The sequence below is a fragment of the Hemiscyllium ocellatum genome, chromosome 1, assembly GCF_020745735.1.
Source record: "Hemiscyllium ocellatum isolate sHemOce1 chromosome 1, sHemOce1.pat.X.cur, whole genome shotgun sequence".
In the NCBI taxonomy this organism is placed as follows: Eukaryota; Metazoa; Chordata; class Chondrichthyes; order Orectolobiformes; family Hemiscylliidae; genus Hemiscyllium; species Hemiscyllium ocellatum.
Genome location: NC_083401.1, coordinates 131,323,470 through 131,351,405, shown reverse-complemented (window position 1 = coordinate 131,351,405; position 27,936 = coordinate 131,323,470). Strand labels below are relative to the sequence as shown.

Sequence of the window (27,936 nt, the reverse complement as noted above, 5' to 3'; positions counted from 1 at the left end):
GGTTAGCATGAATGCTAACAGCACAGACACTTCTTCCACAGACACAGTCCCTTATCAAGAGGTAAGAGATCTGATTTTGGAGATAATTTACATTGATGAAAAATTTACCACCCTAATGAAATATTACCTTTGTAACCTGCGACCATATTAGGTTACCTTCATAAAACAGCACTGTCTGTCATCATTTCTGTAATTGCTATTATCAACAAACTCGATGCTCCAGAACTTTATGTTTGGAATCGGCTGATAATTTTCAAGGAAACTGTGCTGCAAAGTTTGCCAGTCACTGTTTTCCACATTTACATTCCTTACTCATATTATTATGGGTAGAATGAGGAAGAGTTTCAGGTCTGCGTAATGAGGCAAAATGTGGTCAATTTTTACAAATTGATACAATGCATCTCTCTTCGCTTGATAGAAACTGGCAGGCAATTTGTTGTTCTGCTATATTGAAATAAAATGTTTGAAACTATGGATAAGTAGGACACCTAGATCAGAAGATACTAAGTTTTTCATTAAATTGCTCTGAAATAACTGATTAGAATCCCTTGTAGTGTGGAAACAGGTCCTTCGGCCCAACAAGTCCACATTGACCCTCCAAAGAGTAACCCACCCAGACCCCCCTACCTATATTTACCCCTGACTAATAACCTACACAATGGGCAATTTAGCATGACCAGTTCACCTAACCTGCATATCTTTGGACTGCGGGAGGAAACACACGCAGACACAGGGAGAATGTGCAAACTCCACACAGACAGTCACCCTAGGCTAGTATCGAAGCTGGGTCCCTGGCACTGTGAGGTAGCAGTGCTAACCACTGTGCCACCCATCCAATGGATACAAAGGTGCTATAACTCTGCTTTGGTGACCCTAATTTGGAAAGAGAAATGTTTAACTTTTAGCAAGATTGCAAATGCCTACATAATACACAAAGTTAAGATTAAGAAAGTGTTTTCTCCTGTAGTTGTGGGTTTTGACCACCTAGTGTCACTAAAGAGCAAACTGGTTCTCAGAATCTATTGCCTGCAGGTCATATTGTTTCATCTATCGAGAAATAAGCAGGTTTACATGTAATTATTGGACATTAATAGGTTTTCCTAACTTTCTTGCCTTCAATTCCATTGTTTCTTGTTTAATTTATTCTTTCACAGGATGTGGGTACCACTGGCTATACCAGAATCTATCCCCAAAAAGCCTGGAGAATGTGGCCCTTTCCTGAGTCTCTGCAGTTCTAACCATTAATAAGAAGGGTCTAGGATCTTGACTGATGGACAGTGGAGGAACAGTAAGACCATTTCACATCTGGATAGGGTGTTAGGACTTAGAGGCAATTTGCAAATGGTCTGCTTTCATGATCTGTTGCTCTTGTCCTGTTTAGTGGCAGAGGTTGTGCGTTTGGAGAGAGTTTTAAAGGAGTCTTGGTCAGTTGCTACAGTGCATCGTATGAATGGTATATACTGATGCACAATGGCGGAGAGAGTGAATATTGAGACGGTGGCTGAGGTGGCAAACAAGTGGGCTGCTCTGTCATGAATGGTGTCAAAGTTTCTTGATTGCAGATGAAGTTGACCTCCTGCAGGCAAGTGGAGAGTATTTCATCAAAGTCTTAACTAGTGCTGAGTAGATGGGGTCTCTGCTCCCCATCTCTGCAGAACTCTCACGCTCTGACTTTGTTCATATCTACAGTATTTATATGACTGGTCCAGTTCAGTTTCTAGCTGATGGTGGCCCTCAGGGTTCAGTGACAGAAATACCATTAAACATTAAGGGGATATAGTTCAATTCTTTTTCCTTGGAGAGCTTTCATGCCTAGCACTTCTATGGTGTGAATGTTATTTGTTACAATGGTTAAATATGGTATCAGGTTAAACACGAGTAAAAAGTGAGGTCTGCAGATGCTGGAGATCAGAGCTGAAAATGTGTTGATGGTTAAAGCACAGCAGGTCAGGCAGCATCCAAGGAACAGGAAATTCGACATTTCGGGCCAGAGCCTGATGAAGGGCTCTGGCCCGAAACATTGAATTTCCTGTTCCTTGGATGCTGCCTGACCTGCTGTGCTTTAACCAGCAACACATTTTCAGATCAGGTTAAACATGGGCAAGGAAACTTCCTGCTGATTACTATGTACCAGCCTCCCTTGGATGATGAATTAAAGCGGTTCCATGTTGAACAACAATTGGAACATATACTAGTGTAGCACAAAACAAACTCTGGGTTGGCGATTTCAATGGGGATTCACCGCGAGTGGCTTGGGTAGCAGCATTACTGATTGAGCTGATTGGGTCTTAAAGAACACAGTTGCCAGACTGGGTCTGGAAGAGATGATGAGGGAACCAACAAGGGGAAAGAACATAATGGACCTCATCCTCACCCATCCACCTGCCACAGATGCGCCTGTCAATGATACATTTGGTAAGAGTGACTATTACACTTGTTCTTGTGGAGACCAAATCTGTCTTCACATTAAGAATATCACACACCAAGTAGCATTATTACTGAGCGAAATGGTAAAGACTTTAAACAGATCTAGTAAACCAACATTGGGCATCCATGAGGTGCTGTGGCCCATCAGTATTGTGTTCTATACGATTTGCAAACTCATGGCCCAGCATATCCCCGAATCTACCATTCCAGTCAAGCCAAGGGACCAACCCTGGTTCAATGGCAAGTGAAGCTGGAAGGAATGCCAGGAGCAAAAAAGGTACAACTAAAAATGAGGTGTCAGTCTGGTGAAACTACCAAACAGCATAAATGACAAGTAATAGATATGACTTAGAGATCCCACAATCAATGGATCAGACCTAAGCTCTGCATATCTAGCCGCATCCAGCTGTTGAAGATGATAGACAATTAAACAACTCACTGGAGGAGCAGTATTCACAACAGGCTCCAGTCAGATGTGCTAAGTGAACGACCTGTCTCAGCCTCCTCCAGTAGTCCCCCAGCATCACAGATTCCAGGTGTCAGTAAATTCGATACTGGATACTTAGTAGCCACACACGCAGATGACAAGCAACAGGAGTTCGACTGGGACAACACTACTATTATAGGACAAGCCAAACAGAGAACAGCCAGGGAATTCCTAGAGGCATGGCATTCATCCACAGATTCAATCAATAAGCACATCGACCTGGACCCAATATACCGACCACTGCAACAGACAGCTGGAACTGACAACCGAAGTGGCAGAGACAAACCACTATAAATGCCGGAGGAGATATCACAGAAGTGCTTCACAGGAGGCTCCCAAGCACTGAGGATGTCACCACGACAGGGGACAAAACGTCTGCAACACAAATTCCCAGCTCAACGAACAGAACCACAACTGGATACTGTAGAGGCTATGGGACCTGACAACGTTCCGACAATAGTACTGAACACTAGTACTTCAGAACTTGCCGTACCCTAGCCAAGCTGTTCTGAAAGCTTGTGATTTCAGATAAACCTGTTGGACTATAACCTGGTGTTGTGTGACTCCTGACTTTGTCCACTGCACCCAACACTGGCACCTCCACATCCAGCTGCTCCCATACTGCTGAAACACTGTCATCTACCAGACAATGTGGAAAAGTGCCCAGACTGTCCTGTACATAAAAAGCAGGAGAAATCCAACACAGCCAATCTATTCTTGATCATTAGTAAAGTGATGGAAGGTGTCATTAACAACACTGTTAAGCAGAACCTGCTCAGCAATAACCTGTTCAGTGATGTCCAGTTTGGGTTCCACCAGGGCCACTCAGATCCTGACCTCATTACAGCCTTGATCCAAACATTGACAAGAGAGCTGAATTCCACAGGTGTAGAGAGATTGACAGCACCTGACATCTTTATTCCTGATGAAGGGCTTTTGCCCGAAACGTCGATTTCGCTGCTCGTTGGATGCTGCCTGAACTGCTGTTCTCTTCCAGCACCACTGATCCAGAATCAATGTCACATTTGACTAATTAACTCCAGCAAAACCGGTATCAATGGGGACAAACTCTCCATTTTTGGAGTCAGACCTGGCCTACTGGAAGAGGTCAGTCATCTCAGTTTCAGGACATCTCTGCATGAGTTCCTCAGGATAGTATCCCAGGCTCAACCATCCTCAGCTGCTTCATCAATGACCTGCCCTTCATCATGAAGTCAGAAGGGGGGATGTTTACTGATGATTGCACAATGTTTAGCACCATTTGTAATTCCTCAGATACTGAAGCAGTCCATGTCCAAATATAACAAGATCTGAACAATATCCAGGCTTGGGCTGACAAGTGGCAGGTAACATTCATGCCACACAAATGCCAGGCTATAATTATCTCCAATATGAGACCATCCCTTGATATTCCACTGTGTTACCTTTACAGAATTCCCCAATATCAACATCTTGCAGCTACCATTGACTAGAAACTCAATTGGACTCATCACATAAACACAGTGACTACAAGAGCAAGTCAGAGACTAGGAACACTGTGGCAAGTAACTCACCTCCTGACTCCCCTCAGCCTGTCCATCATCTACAGATCACAAGTCAGGAGAGTGATGGAATACTGCCCATTACCAAGATGAGTGCAGCTTCCACAACACTCAAGACGCAAGACAAAGTCAAAACATAGCATTGCCCTTGCCTGGCACCACATACATGAGCATCCATTCCCCCCAACACTGATGCTCCGTAGCAGCACTGAGTACCACCTACTAGATATGCTGCAGAAATTCACCAAAGATTGTTCGACAGCACCTTCCAAACCCACAATCACTTCCATCTAGATATCAAAAGCAACAGATACTTGGGAACACTACCACCTGCAAGTTCTCCTCCAAGCCACTCACCTTCCTGAGGTGGAAACATATCACCGTTCCTTCACTGTTGCTGAATCAAAATCATTGCATTGTGGGTATTGTGGGTCAACCCACAGCACGTGGACTGCTGTGGCTCAAGATGACAGTTCTCAACATATTCTCAAGGGCAACTAGGGACAGGCAATAAATGTTGACCCAGCCAGTGATACCCTTGTCCAACGAATGAATAAAAAAACAGAAGTCCTACCATCCTTTTGTCTACTATTTATGATGCCATTGTTATCTACCAGCCGACTTGTTGCTCCCTGGGGCCTATCTTCCAACTGAATTGCCACCTACCAGAAGTGAAAAGTGAATATTGGGATTCACAGAAAGAGAGACTGTGGGGAAAGATAATGACATTTAAGGAGCAGAGAGACAAACGGAACAGATGTAGAATAAGAAGTGGAGAATTTAAACATAATGTCACATAACAGTTTGTCAATAGCTAACCACTGGGAAGTCCAAATCTGTTCCAGTTGTTGGCATCATTAAAACTTGCTCAATGTGCACTAACAGCCTGCCTGCCAACCTTGACATGGGAAATCCAGCAAAGTGAGCTGGACGTCAGACTAAAAGTGATAGAGATTGGGTTGTCACTTCAAACCAGCTGCTAGCCAAATTTCTTTTACAGCCAGAGAGGGGTCTGATAGGATTCTTCTCCCTGAGTATTACAGTGTCCCATCCAGGTCTCTGCTTGAATTCCTAACACTGGGAGATCCCAGGCTGGCGTGGCTATCCAAATAAGTGGACGCTGGAGGTTCTGTCTCTCATCAGTTCCCACAGGAGCTCAGGAAAATAGCAGAGGTCTGGCCAAGCCTCTGTTGTATTTCAGGGTATACTGGCCTCTCAGCAGAATCACTGTAGAGTTAAGTAATCAGACAGCACTAAGGGGGAGATCTTAGAGCTCATTGTAGCAAAGATATCTTTCTGAGCCAGAAGCTACCACAAGACCTGACAGCCAAGGCAACTGCATTCATCGTGCAGCCACAGAGGGTGAGTATCAACCTGCAAGCCCTTGCAACTCTGCCAATGTCAGATGGTAAGCCATGTGATGAAAGAATATTGGAATATTATTATTGTCCGAAGCTCCAGACCACAATGTGAATGTAAAAATACACTTTTCCATCTCAACTCAGACTCTCTGAATAAAATGTCACACACCATCATCACGACCACACTAAAAGACATTTTTCGTCCCAGATAATCCCACGCTCTTAATGGTTTTTCCCTTTTGCTCTGCAAAAAATAAGTGCATTTCCCATTTGAAAGTAACGATTGAATGAACTTCAACCCCTTTTCCAGATCTTAATAATACATGTTACTAAAAGCATTCTCGTTTCTCCTTTGATTATTTTGTTGATTACTGTAAATCTGCATACTCTGGTACTGATCCTCTTGCCTTTGGAAGTAATTATTTCCTTATTTTCACAATTTAGAAACATTCATCATTTTGAACTTAGATTTCTCCTGACCATCACTGTTTTAAAGAATACAACTCTCCACATTGCTGAATCGTTTCATATCTGCTCCCAATCGATTACATCTCCTCCACACCCTCTTTAACACCTTGATATCCATTTAATGTCCCATCCCCTGAAGTGGACACAATACTCCAGCTGAGCTACCTTCAGTGATCTATTACTTTTTCAGAATTATGGCACTGAACAGGTAGGAATTAAAGCCACAAAACTGGTGTCACCCTCAGCACACTTTGCCAAACATTTCAATGACATTAAATTATCTTTAGTCCTAAAAATGCTGCTGGGTTCAGAAGAAATCTTTAACGTGGCCTGATATTCTGTAACTCTGAAATAAAACAACAAATGAAACACTTCAAACACAATTTAACTTTAAACTATAAATACTGAATCACCTGACCTTGCCCACCAGGCCTGTTGTCCTTTTGCTCACTTATCTTTCTCAATGACCTTGTATCTGAACTTCAATTCTCGTTTTGCACCTCATGTACCCATATTGAAATGTTTAACCACCTTTACTTTTCTGCTTTCACACATTTGCTATGTGTCCTATCAATGAGATTATTTTTTAAAAAAACATTGCTATTGACTGGGAAGAAACTTTTCAAGGGAGAAAGTGAGAACGGCAGATGCTGGAGTACCAGAGTTGAAAAATGTGGTGCTGGAAAAACACAGCAGGAATTCCTGAAGAAGGGCTCATGCCCGAAACGTCAATTCTCCTGCTCCTCGGATGCTGCCTGGCCTGCTGTGTTTTTCCAGCACCACATTTTCCAACTCAGAAACTTTTAAAGGTCAATTTTCAAATCAAAGACAAATCCAGTTTCTGATGATTAGCATATTCATGTCACTAACAGACTCACTACTCATTCTAACTGTTATATGTTCTGATAGTATGGGTTAGTTGATTTAATGCCAAGTTCAACTTGTTACGAAGAAGCTCCATGGATTCAAGAAGCTACATGTTGTGGCAGAATGGGACTAATAGAATCAGAATCCTTCCTTCAGGGTCAATCCTTTTAAAGCAGTTAAGGAAAGACTTCCCTAAGGCGATTGATAGAAGGCTGGATTGTATGCTTTTTAACAGGATGAGACAGTTGGAGTAGTCAATGCATTCCACGCACTCCTGTGCTTATGTGATCAAGTGATGGAGGGCCACATAGAGACTGGTTGGAAAGAAGGAAGCTAAGGAGGGTTGTGATGGAGGTGTTTTGTGACCAATCAGGATTATTAGCCAAGGTATCTATAATTGACCTGGATGACTTCATTGACCAAGTGGTTCTTGACTGGAGTTGTTAACATGGACCATTCAGAAAAGCCTTGGCTGATCAATATAACCAGGAGATTAGAGTCTCTTCAGTTGAGGACTGACCCACAGCCAGTGTAGTGTGCACTAGGAAATAAAGGGTGAAGAGAGCCGGCCTCTGTGCAGTTATTTCAGTGGCTACGGGAGAGAACAGGGCATACCTGAATAACATTCGCTTGCAATTGTCATCTTGGAGTTGGGGTAAGCATTTCTGGTGTGAGTGTGGTGCTGGAAAAGCACAGTAGGTCAGGCAACATCCAAGGAGCAAACAAATCGACGTTTCGGGCAAAAGCCCTTTATAGGATTGCATTTTTGGCATCATGCCAATATTTTGGAAGCTTGACTCACTCGATCCTGCTGTCGATGAGTGGGCCCACTTTGTGGAAAGAATGAGATATTTTTTTCCAGGCAAATGGCATTGGGGCAGACGAAAAGCAACGAGTAATCCTTCTGACCGCATGCGGACCTGCAGAGTTCTCAGTTATGAGGGGCTTAACTTTCCCAGAGGCACTAAACACTAAAACCTTCCAAGAGTTGACAGAGTTCTTTCATTATGACCCCGAACTTTCACGCACCTTAGAATGCTATCAGTTTTACTCAATTGTTACAGAACCGGAGAATTCTGTATTGGGATTTTTCATGAGGTGATGATGACTGGTAGAGGCATGTGATTTGGGTTAACCCTGAATGAGATGCTGAGAGACTGCTTAATATGTGTGATTAATGATATACCATGCAGTAGTGCCTACTAGCTGAAGCCCAAATGGACTTCAAAGAGCTACTGCAGCTGGCCTAGTCATTAGAAAATGTGGCAAGTGGAGCTTGGAAACTACAGGGCATCCCAATGAAAGTGGATACCCTCACCTGTCTTACTGTGCTTGGGGAACAGCATATGAGAGTAGACAATCACAGAGCCTCACATAGGGCATGTCCTGAGCACAGTGACCCTAAGCCAGTCCACAGCCAAACTCCAGAAAAAAGTCAAGCCTCAGCCAAGTGATCAAACAGTTCTTCAGGGTCTGGCCCATACCAGTTGCAGCCAGTACATAGGCTCAAGACATCAAATGAGTTCCACAAGGCCTGACTAGAATAAGAAAATTCAGAGACTGGTACCTAGGAGAGTGCACACCCTGGAATGTCCCACTACACATGGTTTGGAACAATTAAATTCCTTAGTAACACCCAAATTGGAGCCAATTAAAATTAATATTTGGATAAATTGTCTCCCAGTTTCCATGGAAGTCGATACCTGTATCTGTGGTTGCAGAATCTGTCTTTAATAAGCTTCAATCGGAATTGCAAGGTTTAAGTTTGCACAAAACCTCAGCCAGATTGAGAACATACACTGGGAAACAATTCCAAATTAAGGCTCTGGCTTTGGTTCTGCTCTCCTATGAGAAGGAGTTGGTGGAGTTACCACTGATATTTTTCCCTTTTCAGCTGTGCTCAGGTGCACAGGCAGTCACCATCTCTGCTGTTGCTGCTGCCTGGACCCTGCCTACACCTGGACCTGTAGCAACTACTGCCTGGGCCCTACCCACACCTGGGCCTGTTGCTGCTGCAAAAAAAAAATAACCAAGAGACAGGAAATCAGAATTCAAAGTTTGGGAGAAGATTTGTAGCTCGGGTGCTCATTGTGATTCTGTTCGCTCATCCACTGATTCTATCAACAAACACATCGACCTGGACCGAATATACCAGCCACTGCAGCGGACAGCAACTGACAACCGGAAGCGGCAGAGATAAGCCACTATAAATGCTGGAGGAAACATCACAGAAGCGCTCCACAGGAGGCTCCCAAGCACTGAGGATGTCACCTAGAAAGGGGACGAAACGTTTGCAACAAAAACTCCCAGCTCGGCGAACAGAACCACAACAAAGAGATCAGAATCTCCCCAGTTGCAAAGTGACTCTGAGCTGGCCTGCCACAGCCAGTGTGCAGTTCATTAGTCAATAATGGGTGCTTTGGTGATGGGAGCCACCCCCTGTGCAGTTATTTCAGCATCATATGACAGAGAGAACACCACAAGCAGGAAATCTGTCATGGATATAAGTTTAAAGTTTGTCTGTTTTTCTGAATGATTTGTTATTTATTGAAAATGCAAAAAGCTCAAAATGTCACCTTTCCCTACAGAACCTGCTGCTGCATTCAACCATGGTCCCAGTGACAGACCTTTTCATCTGCCCTTGTGCCATCTCATCATAACTACCAGCAAACATGAACTCATGGTCAACAGCTGGAGAATGCAGGGGTTCAAGCAAATTCAGGCAATTGGGTCATTAATAAGCTTAATGGCTTGTTAACAATCCCAAATGGCAGGAGGACTGTGCCTATTTCTGTGGCAGGTCAGTTTGGGCCATTTTGGAGATAGGTGTGCTGATGTTATATTGCCAAACCCATGCCATTATACTCCATTTCATATTTGTGTTCTGCCAATCTGACATCCAGTACTGGATGAGCAGAAATGTCCCCTTGTTATATACAGAACAACCTTGGTTAGCTGAACATCAATTATCCGAATTTCGGATTATCCGAACAAGATCTCAAGTTCTCGTAAATACGTTACATCAAAGAGGTGATACCGACACTTCCTCCAGTCCCCATTAACGAAGCTATCGATGGTTTGTGACTTTTCATGGAGTGGTATGAGGCAGGCGGTAAGAGCAGTTTGGGGCTGAGAGGAGGGACAGGTATGTAATATTACTAATCATATTCACCTCGGTTGCTGTTGTTCTGAGCACTTGTTGGTGGGTAACAGTGGCCAGGACTTCGGAGCTTTATTCATAATAAGGCAACAGTTGCTATAACTGAAGACACCACTGCTGTTGCCCTCCTGCACATGCACACCCTCCCTCCTGCACTCTGTCCATGAGATCTCCAATCAGCTTTTGATCCTTGTACGATTTAAGGAGGCCTTGTGTGTGAATCCTGCCTGGTGCCTGCTTTTTGTTTTGTTCCTGGCATTAATTATCCTGATCTGTGTGCAGCATGGACCTCTCTCTTCTCAACCTTTCTCTGTCCTCTATCTCTACCCTTGCAGCACAATCAGTTATCCAAACAAAATACTCCCATCCTGTCTAATTCAGAAAATCGAGTTTGTTCTGTACTGTGAAGACTGAAGCCATTGTTTTCAGTTCCCTCTACAAACACTGTCCCCTAGCTACTGACTCTATCCTTTTCCCTGACAACTGTTTGAAGTTAAAGCAGTATGATCACAAGCTTGGTGTCACATTCACTTGAGATGAACTTCTGACCTCACTTTTGCATTATCATCAACTCTGCTTATTTCTACCTTGGGATATGGTCCTGCCTTAGAGCAGGTGTTGCTGAAATCCCATTCATGCCTTCATTACCTCCAGACCTGCCGAACCCAATGCTCACCTGGCTGTGCTCCACATTGTACCTGCCATAAGATTGAGATCATCCAATAATCTGCTGTCAATGTCTTAACTTGTGCCAAATCCAATTGTCCTATCACCCATTCTCCCTGATTTACATTGGCTACCAGTGAAGCAACATCCTGATTTTAAAATCTTCTTGTTCCTCACTGTTTCAGAAAGTTTCTCCAGCCTCACAATTGTGGCCTCTTGTGCATCCCTAATTTTAATCATTCTACCAGTGATAACGAAACTGTCACGCTGAAACTATCGACTTCCTCTGTTGTCCTTCTCTACTTGTTTTCCTCCTTTAAGACAATCCCCAAGCTCTACTTTCTTGACCAAAAATGTGATTATTTGACCCAAAATCACCTTATATGGCAAGGTGTCAAATTTTGTTCTTTAATGGTCCCGTAAACCACCTTAGTACATTGTTTTATGTTAAAGGATCTGTATAAATACATTGTTGTTTTTGTTGAATCTCAAATTCATAATTGCACTCCATTGTTAACTGAGCAATTTATATATTCCACAGCCTTTCATGAGGTATCTTCCATGTACTACAAGAATATTTTTGTAAAAGAATTGGAATATTTACATATTGCTCGTTCAGAAAACTTCAGGATATGATCCTCCATTTAGATACTAGTTCTAACTGTCTTAAAATACAAATGCAAATCTAAACATTCCTTAGTTTTTTTCTTATAGGTTTGTCATACATGTTGCAAATTTAGAAAGTATTTCTAGTTTATAATTAGTTAATAACTGAAGAGGATCAGGGTATTTTGTGGTCTGTACAGTATTGAAAAACAATATTACTCAAATAGTTTGATTTTAATTTCTAGTTTACATTTATAAGTGGGATTTGCCAAGCATACACATCAAAAAAGCTTGTAGATAGATAGTAATTAGATAGGTACAGACAGTTGCTTGGAGGGGAGGAGATTTCACAAGCAGATTCCTAACTTCCTTTACTTTAATGCTGACTCAAGCAAGGAGTAATTTTCTGCGACCAGAGAAATTATTACATTGAATAATGCCAGCCAGGAAAGAGTTACAACATATGAATGTTTACTGTCCATTTTCTGTGCATGCTTCTTAGCTCAAGACAGAAGGGTGATATTCATCTTTGAAGCAATTATAATATATACTCACCATACAATTCCCTGAGCCCCAGATCCAATGGGCTTTAGATTCTGGTAGCGTTTGAGAACTGTGAAGGTAGAATCACCTACTTCTACGCTGTAGAACTGGTTGTCCACTTTGCTTTTACTCATGTTGTAGTGTTTAGCAATATATGAAACATCCACTTGTTTGCCAAATCCCTGAAATTAAAGAGGAGTTATTAAATTATTGTATTTCTGAGATTAGGACAGCACGGTACAATTAGCAAAGTAGTCCTGAAATAACCTATTATCGATTCATTATCAGAGTATCCCCTTAGAATTGTGAAAATGTATTCTCTTAAATAATTGGCAATAATTAAATAAAATTATCTCCAAGCATGCATCTTCCAAGTCCACTATATATTTTTATCTTGACAATTCTGAATTGTCCAAAAATATATAATAGTCCCAACACTCACTGGTTAACATGCAGTGAATTATACATTTTACAAAACGGACATGTATTGTTAAAGACAGTGACTGGATTAATGGCAAAGCAAAAGTTGAACTTAATCATGGGGGTGGATGTGAGGCCAGTTAATTTGTTATACAGCAAGGCAAAACATGGATTAGAGCTTTCTTTACCATTCAAATGCCTTCTCTAATTATTTATGTTATAAAATTGGATGATGGTATTACTTAAAAATGTGTTGCTGGAAAAGCACAGCAGGTCAGGCAGCATCCAAGGAGCAGGAGAATCGACGTTTCGGGCATAAGCCCTTCTTCAGGAATAAGGAGGGTGTGACAAGCAGGTTAAGATAAAAGGTCGGAGGAGGGACTTAGGGGAGGGGCGTTGGGAATACGATAGGTGGAAGGAGGTTAAGGTGAGTGTGATAGGCCGGAGAGGGGGTGGGGGCGAAGAGGTCGGGAAGAAGATTGGAGGTCAAGAAGGCGGTGTTGAGTCTGAGGGTTGGTACTGAGAAAGGGTGGGGGGAGGGGAAATGAGAAAGCTGGAGAAATCTGCATTCATCCCTTGTGGTTGGAGGGTTCCTAGGCGGAAGATGAGGCGCTCTTCCTCCAGGCGTCGTGTTGCTATGGTCTGGCGATGGAGGAGGCCAAGGACCTGCATGTCCTTGACGGATTGGTGGGGTGGGGGAGTTAAAGTGTTCAGCCACAGGGCGGTTGGGTTGGTTGGTGCAGGTGTCCCAGAGGTGTTCTCTGAAACATTCCGCAAGTAGGCGGCCTGTCTCCCCAATATATATAAGAGGCCACATCGGGTGCAGCGGATGCAGTAAATGATGTGTGTGGAGGTGCAGGTGAATTTCTGACGGATGTGGAAGGGTCCCTTGGGGCCTTGGAGGGAAGTGAGGGGGGAGGTGTGGGCACAAGTTTTGCATTTCTTGCGGTTGCAGGGGAAGGTGCCGGGAGTGGAGGTTGGGTTGGTGGGGGGTGTGGATCTGACGAGGGAGTCGCAGAGGGAGTGGTCTTTCTGGAACACTGATGGGGGAGGGGAGGGAAATATATCCTTGGTGGTGGGGTCCGTTTGGAGGTGGCGGAAATGACGAAGGATGATACGATGTATCTGGAGGTTGGTGGGGTGGTATGTGAGGACCAGTAGGGTTCTGTCCTGGTGGCAATTTGAGGGACGGGGTTCAAAGGCAGATGAGCAGGAAGTGGAGGAGATGCGGTAGAGAGCATCGTCAACTGAGGGGAAATTGTGGTCTTTGAAGAAGGCGGCCATCTGGGTTGTTCGGTATTGGAATTGGTCCTCCTGGGAGTAGATGCAGTGGAGGCGAAGGAATTGGGAATATAGGATGGCGTTTTTACAGGGGGCAGGGTGGGAGGAGGTGTAGTCTAGGTAGCTATGGGAGTCAGTCGGTTTATAGTAAACGTCCGTGTTGAGTCGGTCGGCCGAGATAGAAATGGAGAGGTCTAGGAAGGGGAGGAGTCTGAGACGGTCCAGGTAAATTTGAGGTTGGAGTGGAAGGTGTTAGTAAAGTGGATGAACTGTTCAACCTCCTCGTGGGAGCACGAGGTAGCGCAGATACAGTCATCGATGTAGTGGAAGAAAAGGTGGGGGGTGGTGCCAGTGTAGCTGCGGAAGATGGACTGTTCCACAGGTACTACTGGGCACATTAGATCTTCAGATATAATCTGGCTTGATTGATCATATGTTTATTTATTTTTGTATCCTTAATTAACATGGTGCTTAGTCACTGAGACATATTAACATAAGGCCGCAGATTTTCTTTAACAACAAAGCAGAAGTTTCTTACAGAAGAGAAGAAATAATAAAAGAGCTATGTAAATACTGAAGATAATTAAAATGATCTGTAACACATGACAAAACAAAAGTTCAACCTGTTTTCTGTTATTATCCATTGCAGAGGCTTAAGTCCAGTGAAATCATACCCTTCAATGTCTTAACTTTAAGTGTTAGCTTAATTGCCACGTTTCAGCTTCTTTGTCATGGATGAGGGAGTCAATTTGTTATGTCCTCTCCAGATCTATGACATGAACATTTCACGAATCTGATAGCTTAAGCTTTCTCGGTTCTAGTAGCTTTCAGATTTCTAACCAAACTTTCCTGATTTGCAAATTTTACAAGCTAAACCATTCGGCGATGGTAATTAGTTCTCTGAACTGCCCTGAATTAATTTTATGAGAGAAACTAAATTTTCCTCATGTCAATTCTGGGGTGTCTCTTCTGAACTAAACTAAAACCTTGCTCAAACTAAGATTCTTCTGAACTGAAAGCATTGTTAATGGTCATCAATGTTTATACTACTTATCATAAAAACAACAGCATAAACATGTTTCTATTAATACTTAAGAGTCTGTAGCCATCTGCTTTCTGTTTGGATGAATTCTTAACCTTTGGTTTTTGTTAAAACAAAATATCCTTCACAGAAGTAACCAACATCCACCTGTCTCTACTTTGAAATCAAAATTCCAAAAATTATATAAATATATGTAAATTACACACTTTTCATCACATGTCTATTGTACCTCTCAAAGTGAAAATAAAAATGTTGCTCTATTGGTATCAGTAGGAATTCATTTTATATGCAGTTACCATTTGTCATAGCATAAATATTTAAGAATTATCTGAGGTTAATGTAATTTGAGTGACAGCTGGCTTATATGTTAACTGTGAGTAGTTAGGGTTAACTGTGAGTAGTTAGTTGTGAATTAGTTGAATGTAACCAACTAGCTGATTTAGTTAAAAATTACACAGATATAACATTTAAATAATTACAACATAAAAATGGCATATCAAATGCTTTCATTACAATGTACTCAGTGGAGGTTAGTCAAAACTATTATCAAACTCTGTCAGAAGCTTTAGCTTGAGAACTAAATAGCACTTTACGTTGCCATTAAAAAGAAGAGCATGAGGGATTCGTAATTTTAAATAGCATTTTCTCAATGCACCTTAATTTTATTAGTACTTCAGAATTTGATGATTTTGTTGATGATGAGGGTCAAGGTTAGAATCACAACCACCTTTATTGTTCTCCACGGTGCCACCAAGTCTTCCCATTTCAAAAATATCCACTATTTTCTTTGTTTGTCCTTTAACCAGAAACTCTGAAAATGTGGGGGCCTTAATGTGAACCGTACGTGCCTTAAAGAAAACTATTCACCAGTTCATACATGTTTGTAATCATTTTTTTTGGAAAACTGTTTTGAAAAGCATTATATAAATGATAATACATTATTGTTTAAAGTCTATGACATGATGGATCTGAAAATCTATGGCCCTTCTAGCACTGCCCCACTGTAAGTCTGTCAAATGTGCCGTGGAAGGTTTGAAATGTACAAGTGCCAAGCTTTGCCAGATCCTGAGCTGCTTAGTTTAGACAGGAGCCAATATCAGGGAGGAGTGGCAGTACAAGAGGCACCTGCCAGGGTGGAAAGGCACTTTTCCCTAGACTGGCAGAAGAGTAACATGGTGGAACACTGGGGGATGGGAGATACCCTGGGCTCCTGCCTTGTGCAGGTGATGGCCTGTGCTCTACACAAGAGACTGTTAAAACATAAAAATGGCACATCGAAAGCCTGGGTTCCAATGTGCTCAGATGGAGATTCTTTGAAACCATTACCAAAGTCTATCTATCGAAAACCTAAACCAATTGAAACCAAATAACACCTTATATCTGAAAAAAAAAGAAATTGCTGGAAAAACTCAACAGACTGAATAGACTGGGACTGTTTTCACTGGAGTGTCAGAGGCTGAGGGGTGAATCTTTCATGGTTTATAAGATCATGAGGGGGTGAACAGACAATGTCTTTTTCACCAGGGCGAGGGAGTGCAAAACTAGAGGACATAGATTTAAGGTGAGAGGGAAAAGAGTTAAAAGGGACCTGAGGGGCAACTCTCTCATGCAGAGGGTGGTGCGTGCATGGAATGAGCTGCCAGAGAAACTGGTGGAGGATGGTACATTTGCAGCATTTAAAAGGCATCTGAATGGTTACATGATTAGGAAGGATTTAGAGGGATATGGGCCAAATACTGGCAAATGAGACTAGATTAATTTAGGATATCTGGTCGGCATGGACACGTGGACCGAAGGGTCTGTTTCCATGCTGTGCATCTGTATGATGCTCTATGATGCAAGGTCTGGCAGCATCTGTGGAGAGAGACCAGAGTAAATGTTTTGGGTTGAGTAAGCCTTCCTCAGAATTCCCTTCTGAGGAATGGTCACTCGACCTGAAATGTGAACTTGGATTCCTCTCCACAGATGCTGCCAGACCTGCTGAGCTTTTTCAGCAATTTCTGTTTTGGTTTCTGAATTACAGCATCTGCCTGAGTCTTCCTCTGTGATTGGGATGATTTCTAAATACTTTTGGATATCTACCTCAAAATAAGCAGACCCTTCCAGCAGAGGCAGCATTCCCTCATTTATTGGGCATCTGCCACACAGTAAACATGTGGAAATGCAAGAAAGCACAATCACTTAGACCTTGAGCTGGACTTGACACTCCCCCACTGGCTGCTTCCAACATGATTTCAAAACCACATGATATTAAGACTGCCTTTCACATCGTCTTCCTACCTGTCCCTTAGCTGTCTGAAATTTTACAGGGAGTACTGAAGGCATCAGGCAGCCTGTCTATTCTTGGGTTTATTGAGGTCCTTGAGTAGCCAATTAATGACCACATAAGTACCTCACGCTGTCCTGCTATTTCACTCATGGCAAAGTGAGGCCCATTCCAAGGGTGACCTGGCATCTTTACCTGAGGGGGCTGGTGTCTTCCTTTTTGGTTCACTAGGTCCTTCGTCCTTAGTACCCTGCCTCAAGTCATCCCTTTTCCCCCCCACCCCCATCCCAAAGTTCTCTTAAACTCAGACTGCCAACTTTCATATTCCCCACACAGTGATTGGCAGGAAGATCCTGGCAATATCTGGATCAAACCTCTGCGACCAGCCTCCAATTCTTTGGGGCTGGCTGTTGTCTCTGTATTGACCATCCTTCCCACTTCGTGGTCCTGGGACCTCAGGGCTGCCAGCCATCCAACTGCAGAATGGACCTCTTCATGAAATAGGGATGGAAGTCTAGCCTTAAAGAATCCACACTGCTCCAAGAGGTCATTTGCTGCTGGACAGCCACACTGTGGTGTGTGGACTTGTTACTGGCTTGTTTAAGCATGGCTCTTGTGACATCCTGCTTGTATCAGAACATCCCTTCTTCATTTGATTTCAGATAAACTGGACTTTCTGCATGGACTATGTTTACAACATGCCTCCATCTCTGTCCTTTGTAAAGAATAGCCTTCACACCCAACAGGATCTTACTTTGTGAAACTTACTGCATCAGGACCTCCAATTCTTCAGTATTGAGAAGCGGTTATCCATTTTCTATGCTGTTCCATTTTGAAGGATTAGTCATTCCCCTCCTATAACTTGTCTTTTTAAAGGAATTTATTAGAACTTTGAAAGCTGACAATTTGGAGCATCTGATCTCTCGTTAAGTATACAACAAGCCAAGCTCTTCCTTTATCTGTATCCTATTCCGCTTAGCAGGCAGGTTTTATGTCTCAGAGATTTTATGTGCTATAGGTCCAAGTTTATACACTCCAAGTTCAATTTTGCTGGTTGAGGGCCATAGAATATCTGGTACAGATCTGCTGAGACCATCGTTAAGGATTGATTTTCATTTGAGGACTGGTGTTGATGAATCTATGATAGTAACAGGTTCCCATTCCATCTCCTCTTCAGCCTGTGTTCAGGCTGTACGACGCTACTCTGCCAAAGATTTACAAAAGGTGACAGAGTTGGTACCGATGTGGAGAGATGGTGGCCTCATAGGTCATCTCAAGTTTCCAAAACCTCCAGGACATTTTCAAATTGTGAAAGGATCAGTCAGGATGAGGCAGCGGGGAGTACTGTCCCCACCAATTAATGGTCCTTTAAGCTCCTTTAAAAGCTTATTAAGTGGTCTGTGCAGCACAGTACAGCACTGGCACAGTGGCTCAGTGGTTAGCACTGCTGCCTTGCAGCGCCAGGGACACAGGTTTGATTCCAGCCTCGGGTTACCATCTGTGTCTGCGTGGGTTTCCTACTACAGTCCAAGGATGTGCAGGTTAGGTGAATTAACCATTCAAAATTGCCCACAATGTTCAGGGATGTGTAGGTCAGTTGCATTAGTCAGAGGTTAAATGTAGAGTAGGGGAATGGGTTTGGGTGGTGTGGTGGGTTGGCGTGGATGTGTTGGTCCAAATGGCCTGTTTCCACACTGTAGGGGTTCTATGATTTTCAAATTGTTTTAATAATGAGTCATTGAGCCCGACCAGTCTTAGCTGGTCGTATTCATTGTAAGCCCAAATAAGATTCTTTGAAGATATTTCTGAGAGGTACCTGCGGAGCCAACTACAAGCAGAATGAATGCTGGCCCCTACCTAGCCATGCGAGGCCATGCCCACCTTGTTTGACTGCCTGGGTTTCGGAGGAGCTACCTTGAGATTTGTAAAAGAGCAGCAGCAGCAGCACCTCATGGTTGGACATGGCTGCTGTCTGTCTTTACCACAGCTGGGAGGCAGGCAGTTTCTGATACCAGGCAGCACTCAGAACATTCTTTATTCCCCATATTATCTATTGGTCCAAGAGGCCCAATTACTCGTCCGCATCCATTCAATTTCTTAGCATTATGATATTTCAGGAAATAAACTCATTGAGTCCTTGAGCCTGTCGAGTGATGTTACAATCCTCATGCTGTACAGAATACAGCATAGGAGGTTCAACTCTCGCTACTTGCACATATGCCATAGCTTACAAACTTCACTTCCAGTCTGCGTGAAATCTCGGGTTGGAAATTCCAAATCTAAGATCCTAATTTATTTAAATGGTCATGCTAATCTCCACACTTTAAAGACATGAGTAGAACTTTCCTTTAATGCGTGCATAATTGCATTCTGACTCAATAGGGTACAATTTAATTTTCTATGGTAGACGGATCAATGGAAATAAAAGTCCGGAGAGCTATAAAGCAGGCATAATGGCTTGATAGCACTCATTTTGCACTACTGCACTAAGTTAAGATTTAACTTGTGTTAGGAATCCCAAAAGAGATAATGCACAAACAAAAAGAGAAGCTGCTGGAAAAACTCAGCAGGTCTGGCAGCATCTGTGGAGAGAAAGCAGAGGTAATGTTTTAGGTCCAGTAACGCTTCTTTAGAACTGTATTCTCTCCACAGATGCTGCTAGACCTGCTGAGTTTTTCCAGTAGTTTCTGTTTTTGCTTCTGATTTCAAGTATCCGCAGTTCTTCTAGTTTTGTGCTTAGAGATCATTCACACTTTGACTCAGTAATGAGGCGTCCCAAGATAACAGACCTAGAAACAACTGTTACATCTGAGAAACATTAATAGTGACTCAGATTTTGATGTCAGCGACAAAATGATGATGCTTGTCACTGATGTTGAAGATGGCTGCCTCAGTCATCTCTGTGCCATGGATGGTCCTTTTTCCAGTTAAGTTGATTCTGTCGCCAAGCCAAAGCCATCTCCAGGGATCCTGTTATTGTCATGTGATCAAACAGAGAGAGCACACTGACTCATTCTCATAGACAGGAAATCAGGAAACTCGATGCACTGATTGTCCATTAGAAAATGAAATAAATGGTTGGGACATACACATGGGATGAAAGTTAAAGTTGAAAGATCAATGACAATCTTCAAAAGGTAGTTTAGCATTGTGCACTTTGAAGAAATAATTTGATTTTGACATTCCACAAGTGAAAAATTAGTTTATCGTGGCCAGATGAGTTTTTCAACCGAAACTATGAATTTAATATGTTGTTCAAAGTCCAGTTACACCGAACTAAATTAGGTATAACGCTTTCAAGGATTTTACAGTGAGACTAACAATATAAAAGGTTCTCATCAGTTAACTGATCTCTACATGAGGGATTTCAACAGTGCCTATAGAGAGAAGCATAAAAACACTGACAGCAACTTCTAGATTTCCACATTTAACAAACAATATTTCACTCACAAAGTTGCTGTCAACTTCAAAGGAGTACTGATGGTAAACGTTACTATTTCTCCATCATGAAGAGTACAAAATCCAGAAAAATCAAGCAATTATATCTTGTATTGGGGAGAATAAACTCAAATACAAATTAAAGATTGAATTTCAAATGATCGAATCAATAGGTGAGGTTATAGTACTTAAACAAATCTTTAAGGATATTCCAGCATTTGTTTTGTTCCACAGTTTCAAAACTCATGACCTCCAAGACCCAGAAGGAACAGGACAGCAGACACATGGGAATATCACCATCTATATGTTCCCCTCTACACCACATACAACTCAAGCATGGAAGTATACCCCTGTACTTTCACAGTCAGGGGGTTAAACTCTGAACTCCTTTCCAAACAGCACTTTGGATGTAGCTGGGTCACATATTCTGCAGTAGTTCAAGAAGGTGGATCACCACCACTTTTTCAAGGACAATTAGGGATGTGAAAGAAACTTTGGACTTGCTGACTATCCTACAACCTACCAGTGAATTTTAAAAAAAATGTGGGGAGGTTAAAGGCATACCAAGGTGTGGAGGTGCTGGTGATGGAACGGGGTAGGCAGGGTCAGAAATCATACCACATCAGGTTATAGTTCAACAGATTTATTTAAAATCATAAGCTTTCAGAGCGCTGCTCCATCATCAGGTGAAGTCATGCAAAGGGCTAATAAGTGCACAGTTAACAATGTGATGCAAAATGGAATGAGACAGTACCAAGTTAAACAAGTAATGAAAACAAATTCCACAATGCCAAAATAAGATGTTATTACTAAAACCTTCAAAAAGTAGGAAGTTATCGAAAGACCAAGGATATAAGCATAGGATTTTAGTTGTCAATCGTTCCAATCATTCCCCTCTGATACAGAATAAATATTGGTTTCCCTTGATTTCTGCATTTCTTGTGATTTTTCCTGATAAGCGCAAGGCAAAAAGCTTTGACAAGATGTGTCCTTTTTAGAAATACTGAGGTTTCATGCTACACAACCACACTTAAGGATTTCTTTCAGCATTGTAGCAGCAAGGGGATTAACAAAGAAAAGCTGAAATCCCATAAGCATACCAAAGGGTGGCAACTGCTGATGAATCAGAAATAGGTAATGCTTTAAATGGTTACTTCCTAGAGGTTTTCACGAGGGAAGTTGCCGGGAATGTAGCAATCATCATAGGAGCTTCTGTAACTAAATTGATTAACATCACTTGCAAGAAAATTGCTAATAGGCTCAAATGAATCCCTGCAGATACAGATTATGATGCTAAATTAGGCAATATACATAACAGTGATAATCACCATGAATGACTCAGTGAGTACAGGGTAGTTTCCTAAGGAAAAGACTTGAAACATTAACTTTTTCTCATTCTATAGAGGCTCCCAGACTTATGAGTTCCTCCAGGTTTTCTGTTTTTTGTATCAGCTTTCCAACATGCACCATATTTTGCTTTTCTTAGTAGTTTCCATGAGATGGGAAGTAAGCAAATAAATCATGGAATCCCTGCAGTGTTGGCAGCAGACCATTCAGCCCACACAGACCCTCTGAAGAGTATCCCAGCCAGACCCTCACCCTAACCTATCCCTGTATTCTCCATAGCCAATCAACTCAACCTGCACATATTTGACTGTAGGAGGAAGCCCACACAGACATAGGGAGAACATGCAAACTCCACACAGACAGTTTCTTGAGGGTGGAAGTGTACCGAGGTCCCTGGTGCTGTGAGTTTGCAGTGCTAACCGCTGAGCCACAGTGTCACCCTTTAAAAACCTTAAATATTTGATTTTTCTTAAAATAGTGTATTTCTTTGGCACATCATTCGTATCTTTAATGCATGTTTCTACTTCTATCCTGAGATGATATGTGACACTATCTAGCATTGATTGGCTTTATTATCTGTTGTGTTATATTTATTCCACCCTTCCTTAATCTGATCCTAATATACCCTTCTGAACCTTGTAATTCTTCAATTATAAATCAGGCTTTGCACCAAAAATATTGACTTCCTGCTCTGTCCATCGATTTGATTTCTTATTTGCTCATACATGGCATATGGATGTCAGTGGCTAGGCCAACTTTAATGCCTATCCCTATTTTCCCTTGAACAGGAGGTGGCGAGTTGCCTTCTTAACTTGCTACAGTCTGCAATACATTCCCAAGTCAGCACAGTGTGTAGTTCAGAGGAAACCCTTGGAGATGGCCACCTTCCCAAGTACTCGATGCTTTTCCTTATAAAGCCTGCAAGTTTGAACATTTCTATGAAAGACGTCTTTGTGAACTGCTGTACTACATCTTGAATATGGTGCACACTACTGCTATTGGTGGAGGCAGTGAACGTTTAAGGTGAAGACTAGGGTGACAATCAAGTACTTTGGGAGATCCAAGATGGCGGCAATCCTGTAGGTCACCCTGCTGAGCTCTGCACCAGAACCCAGACAAAGTGGTGCATCCACTCTCCCTTTCTTCCTCATTGTGGTAAAAATTGGTAGTTTTTGATCCCCAGAGTTGCTGTATGTCAGTTTAACTGAGTAACGAAAATGACTAAGGGAAAATGACTACGAGGATCGCAACCAGCAGGGCATACCCTGCAGCAACGGACATGCCCCGGAGGACTTAGCTGTGGAGCAGAGCTTAGTCTCGGAGCTCGTGAAACTCCGAGAGAAGATTGATTCAGCAGTGGAGGAAACCCTGACCAGGCTGAAACTGATCTTGGCCATACTGCAGAAGCATGACCAGGAGATCCAGCGTCTCGGACAGTACATCATGGAGGTGGAGCAACAGGCTATGGCTTCCGAAACCGCGGCCGAACCCTCGGTGGGTCAGGTCCAGACCCTGGAACGGCAGTTATGAGTCTTGATATTGTAGGTCAATGACCTTGAAAATCGAGGCCATTGGAAGAACATCTGCCTGGTCGGGCTGCTGGAACAGGAAGAGGGAGGCCAGCTCGTCAGCTTCTTGGAGCAATGGCTCCTGCAGTTTTTGAAGCTGGAAGTCAGGGCAGGTTGGGTGTGGGTTGAGCAGGCCCACCAGGTCGCAGTGCACAGGCTGGGTCGGACCAGCACCCACCCACCCCCCCTCCCCCCCAGTCCTAGTGAGACTCCAGCACTATAGAGATAAGCAAATGGTGCTGGAAGCTTCTAGAATACTGAGGAAGGGTCCACAGGCTCTGATATACAAAAGATCACAAATTATGTTTTTCTAAGACTTTTCTGCCGTCATGATCTGCAAGAGGAAGGCCTTTTATGAGGTAAAAAGGAGGCTGAGGGATTTGAATATTCAATACTCCACAAGATATCCAGCAATATTACATTTCAACTACGGAGTGTCCATGTTTAATTTTGATTCATTGGAACAGGCAAAGGACTTTCTGGACATCTTAAAATAGACTGACTGGCTTAAATAATATGGACAATAGTGTTCACTTTGTTTTCAAGGTAGTTGACCTGGTTTACCTGGTTTTGAGGTTTTTTTTAGGTATGTGGAGGCTCCTTTTTTTTCTCTTTCTTTCTCTTCTCCCTTCTTCCTTCCCTCCCATTATATTGTGTTTTTCTATCATTTCCTCTTCATTTCTCTCTCTTAGTACAGAGTAGGGGGGAGGGGGTTGGGGAGGTGAAGGAGGGAGGTTTTTTTTTTAACCAGGATTGCCTAGTGTCAAAGTATGGTTGGGATGGGTTAAATGTTGTAAGATGTGTGTAACTTTTTCTTTGTTTTGCCTGGGTTTGGGGCACGGCTTCAGCTGGAAGGAGCCATGGAGGAGTCTGCGGGTAAAATGAGCGCCCCCTGTGGGCAAGGGGGAAGGTCTCTTCTTATTTTTGTTATATGTTGGTTTATTGTAGAAGTAGTTGTTAGAAGTTTTGATTTGGTGGCTGTATTTTCATCTTTATACGAACTGTGTACTGTTTTCACTCGGCACGCTATGAGTGGGATTCTTCCTCCAAGGGTGTGGGGGGCGAGGGGGGTGGGGGTGGGGGGGATGGTTATGGACTGTTTTGGACGGCTATAGCCAACTCTTCGTTTATATGGTGCACCTGGCATGTTAAGGGGAGTCATTCACTGCTTAAGAGAAGAAAGATACTTTCAAGCCTTAAAAAAGAAAGGGTCAATGCAGCCTGGCTACAAGAAACACATCTAACTGGTAAGGAGCACTTAAAATTACAGCAGGGAGGGTTTGAACAGGGCTTTTCCTCATCCTTTAATTCAAAAAGTAGAGGAGTTGCTCTACTCATCCAGAAGAATCTCCCATTTCAACTGTTAGTCCAAATTAAGGACGAGTATGGATGGTTTATGATCTTAAAGCTTTAATATATGGAGAGGAGTATAGGATCTTGAATGAATATTACCCCCGGTACACCCCCTCAAATCTTTAATGGACGCACTTTCCAGGTTGATGGTCCTTGGGGAGCGTCATACATTTACAGGGGGAGACTTTAATATTAGAAGAATACTAAATATGGTTCAAGCGTGCCTGCAAGGTTCGATTCCAGGCTTGGTAGTCCCCCTGGATGCAGAGAAAGCATTTGACTAGGTAGAGTGGCTATACTTCTTTTATGTTCTGGAATGGTTTGGTCTTGGTTGGGTCTTTGCCAGGTGGGTGCCAGTATTACATAGTGACCCAAAAGCCCCAGTTCTCACTAATGGTGTAAGGTCTGACAATTTAAGCATCTGCAGAGGCAGCCACAAAGGTGGCCCCTTTCAGCCCTTTACCATTTAGATTAGTGATTGAGCCATTAGCAGAGGCCACCCAGAGGGACCCCAATATAACTGCCCCAGAGGTAGGATCAGGAGGGCATAAGATCACCCTTTATGCGGATGATGTTCTTCTCTTTTTAACTGATCCGATGATATCTGTGCCCCGTTTAATACAAGTGATTAATCTATTTGGTTCTTTCTCAGAGTATAAAATCAATTTTATGAAGTTGGAGGCCATGCCTGTGGGGGGGTCTAATTAGAGTACCCGATCTTGGGGGTTCCCATTCAGGTAGCCACAGGGAGGTTTCCTGTATTTGGGCATTTTTATCACCATGACCTTATATAAAGCTAACTGTGCAATTGCTAGGGAAGGCAGGACCTTCAGCATTGGGAGGATCTTCCAATATCCTGGTTGGGTAGCATAGCTCTGGTCAAAATGAATGTTCTTCCTTGTTTATTATATCCCATGGGAATGCTCCCATTGATGCCGCCTAGGCAAGCACCGCGGAGGCTTTACAGGTAGCTCGGATCTTTCATCTGGTATCATAGGCAGCCTCTTATTAAGCTTGCTAAATTGCAGCTTCCGCAGGGGATGGGAGGTGTGGATTTCCCAGACTTTAAGAAATATCAATTAAGTTCCCTATTATCCTATATGGCTGATTGGGCTTACCAGGACCCACGGTCAATCTGGCTGGACATTGAAGCCTCCCTCATTAATTTGTTATTTATGGACAAGATGCTGTTATGGACCATTTCAGAAATCGGATTGTCCTTAACATGGTTAAAGCATGGAGAATGATGTGACAAGGTGAGGGCAACTTACAAAAAAAACTTCCCCTTTAACTCCCATAATAGGAATGTTCGAGTTCTGGCTGGGATTGGTGGATTCTGACTTTCGGCTCTGGGAGTCTACAGGAGTCTCCTGTTTGGGAGATTTATTTGATAGAGAAGTCATGATGTCTTTCAAGCAGCTGAGCCAGAAATATGAACTATCAAGGAGGGACCTCTTTTGTTACTTTCAGGTCACAGAGAGTGGGAACTCGGCCCAGACAATCACAAAAGCCAACCTCCCATCTGCCAGGCTACCAGCATTCTCAAAGATCCATCCCACCCTGGCAATGTTTATCTACAATCTCTACCATCGAGAAGAAGGCATAGAAGCCTGAACACATGCACCAGCCGGTTGTTAGAATACAGAATGGACTCACAAACTCTCAATATTCACCTGTACCTATGTTTTTGTTTTTGCTGCTGTTTACCTGTCATTTACTTATCTATGCTACTTAACTCCGTGATCGACCTTTATTACTCACAAGACAAAGCTTTTCACTGTGCCTTGGTACATGTGGCAACAAATTCAATTCAATTAAGGACTTTATACAGAAAAAGACTACATTGATGGTTAGTCTCTATAAGTCGGATGTGGAGATCAGAGTACTTCGGTCCACGCATACTATCTCGGTCAACACCCCCTATCACTTGTTAGGGGATTGTGTCTCAAAGGATATTGAGCAGCTGTGCAGAATCTGGACTCAAGCATTGGGAGTGGAAATCTCGTCAAAGGTGTGGGGGAATATTTGAGAGAATTTAAGGAAAATTTCAATTTGTAACAGGACGCATGCTATGCAGCTGAAGGTACTCCACAGGGCTTAATTGGCACCGAAGCGGCTTGCGAAATTTAAGACAGGAGCGTCCCCTGTATGCCCCAAATGTAAAACTGATGTTGATACTCTTCCTCTTTGTTTGCGGTCATGCCACAAGCTTTGTAGGTATTGGGGCGCTATAGCGAGTGTTTTAGAAGGGGTCTTGGGATCAGAGGTCGAGGTGGATCCAGTGTCCCTCCTCTTGGGTTTGTGAATCTCCCCTCTTTGGATGTACATGGGAAGAAACTGTTTAATATTCTTTCATTTTGTGCGAGGAAGAGCCTTCTGATGAGCTGGGGACTGTCAGAGAATCCCCCCAGGACTCTTGTGGTGGCATAGGTTAGTTATGGAGCACATCCCCCTGGACTTCCTCACGAGTGTGATGCACCAGAAAGTGGAACTCTTTTATAGGATGTGGAGGCCCTTTTTGAAGTATATAGATGCAGACCTAATGGCTATGTTGGTTAGGGCCTTTGTGTAGCTGGCAGGGCGGGGGCCACTGGGAGGAAGAATATTGAACAAATACAGGTTTGCTTACTATATGCTTCCTGTGATGGGGAGCTTTGGTAGAATTGCGCTGAGTGTAGCAGCTTAACTTGGTTCAACTCGATTCAATTTAATTTTTTTTAATTTAGTTATTTATTGAATTGTAGTTTGCATGAGTATTATTTTCTCTTTGTTCTTTTTTTCTTATCAGTTGTTTGTGCAGTGGAGTAGTATTTGCTTACTGTTATTGCTGTTGGATTATAAGATTGCTATATTATTTTGTCATTATGCCATAATTTTGTAAAAATTTCAAAATAATTTCTCAATAAAAATATTGACAAAGAAGAGTACATTGCTTTGCCCTAGGTTGTGCCAGAGAATTGTTGAGGATGTACTCATGCCAGTAAGTGGAGAGTATCCCATCATACTCCTGACTTTCATCCCAGCAGGATGAAGGTGGAATATGACTTCCTCCAATTTGGCACTTGGATGGAATGGCTACAGTGCCAATTGTTTGG

The 27,936-nt window shown here is 42.7% G+C and overlaps 1 protein-coding gene across 5 annotated transcripts in view; it reads right to left on the bottom strand.

Annotated features, from left to right (window-relative positions):
* mapk10 (mitogen-activated protein kinase 10) overlaps positions 1-27,936 on the bottom strand; it is a 125,098-nt gene that overhangs the window by 85,324 nt on the left and 11,838 nt on the right. For 3 of the 5 annotated variants that reach the window (XM_060832044.1, XM_060832053.1, XM_060832062.1), the window contains exon 1: positions 12,139-12,260. In XM_060832044.1, the coding sequence (XP_060688027.1) occupies positions 12,139-12,260 (122 nt within the window). Of the gene's footprint in view, positions 1-12,138; positions 12,309-27,936 lie in introns of those variants that run through there. The other 2 variants (XM_060832071.1, XM_060832037.1) reach the window with 1 other exon arrangement.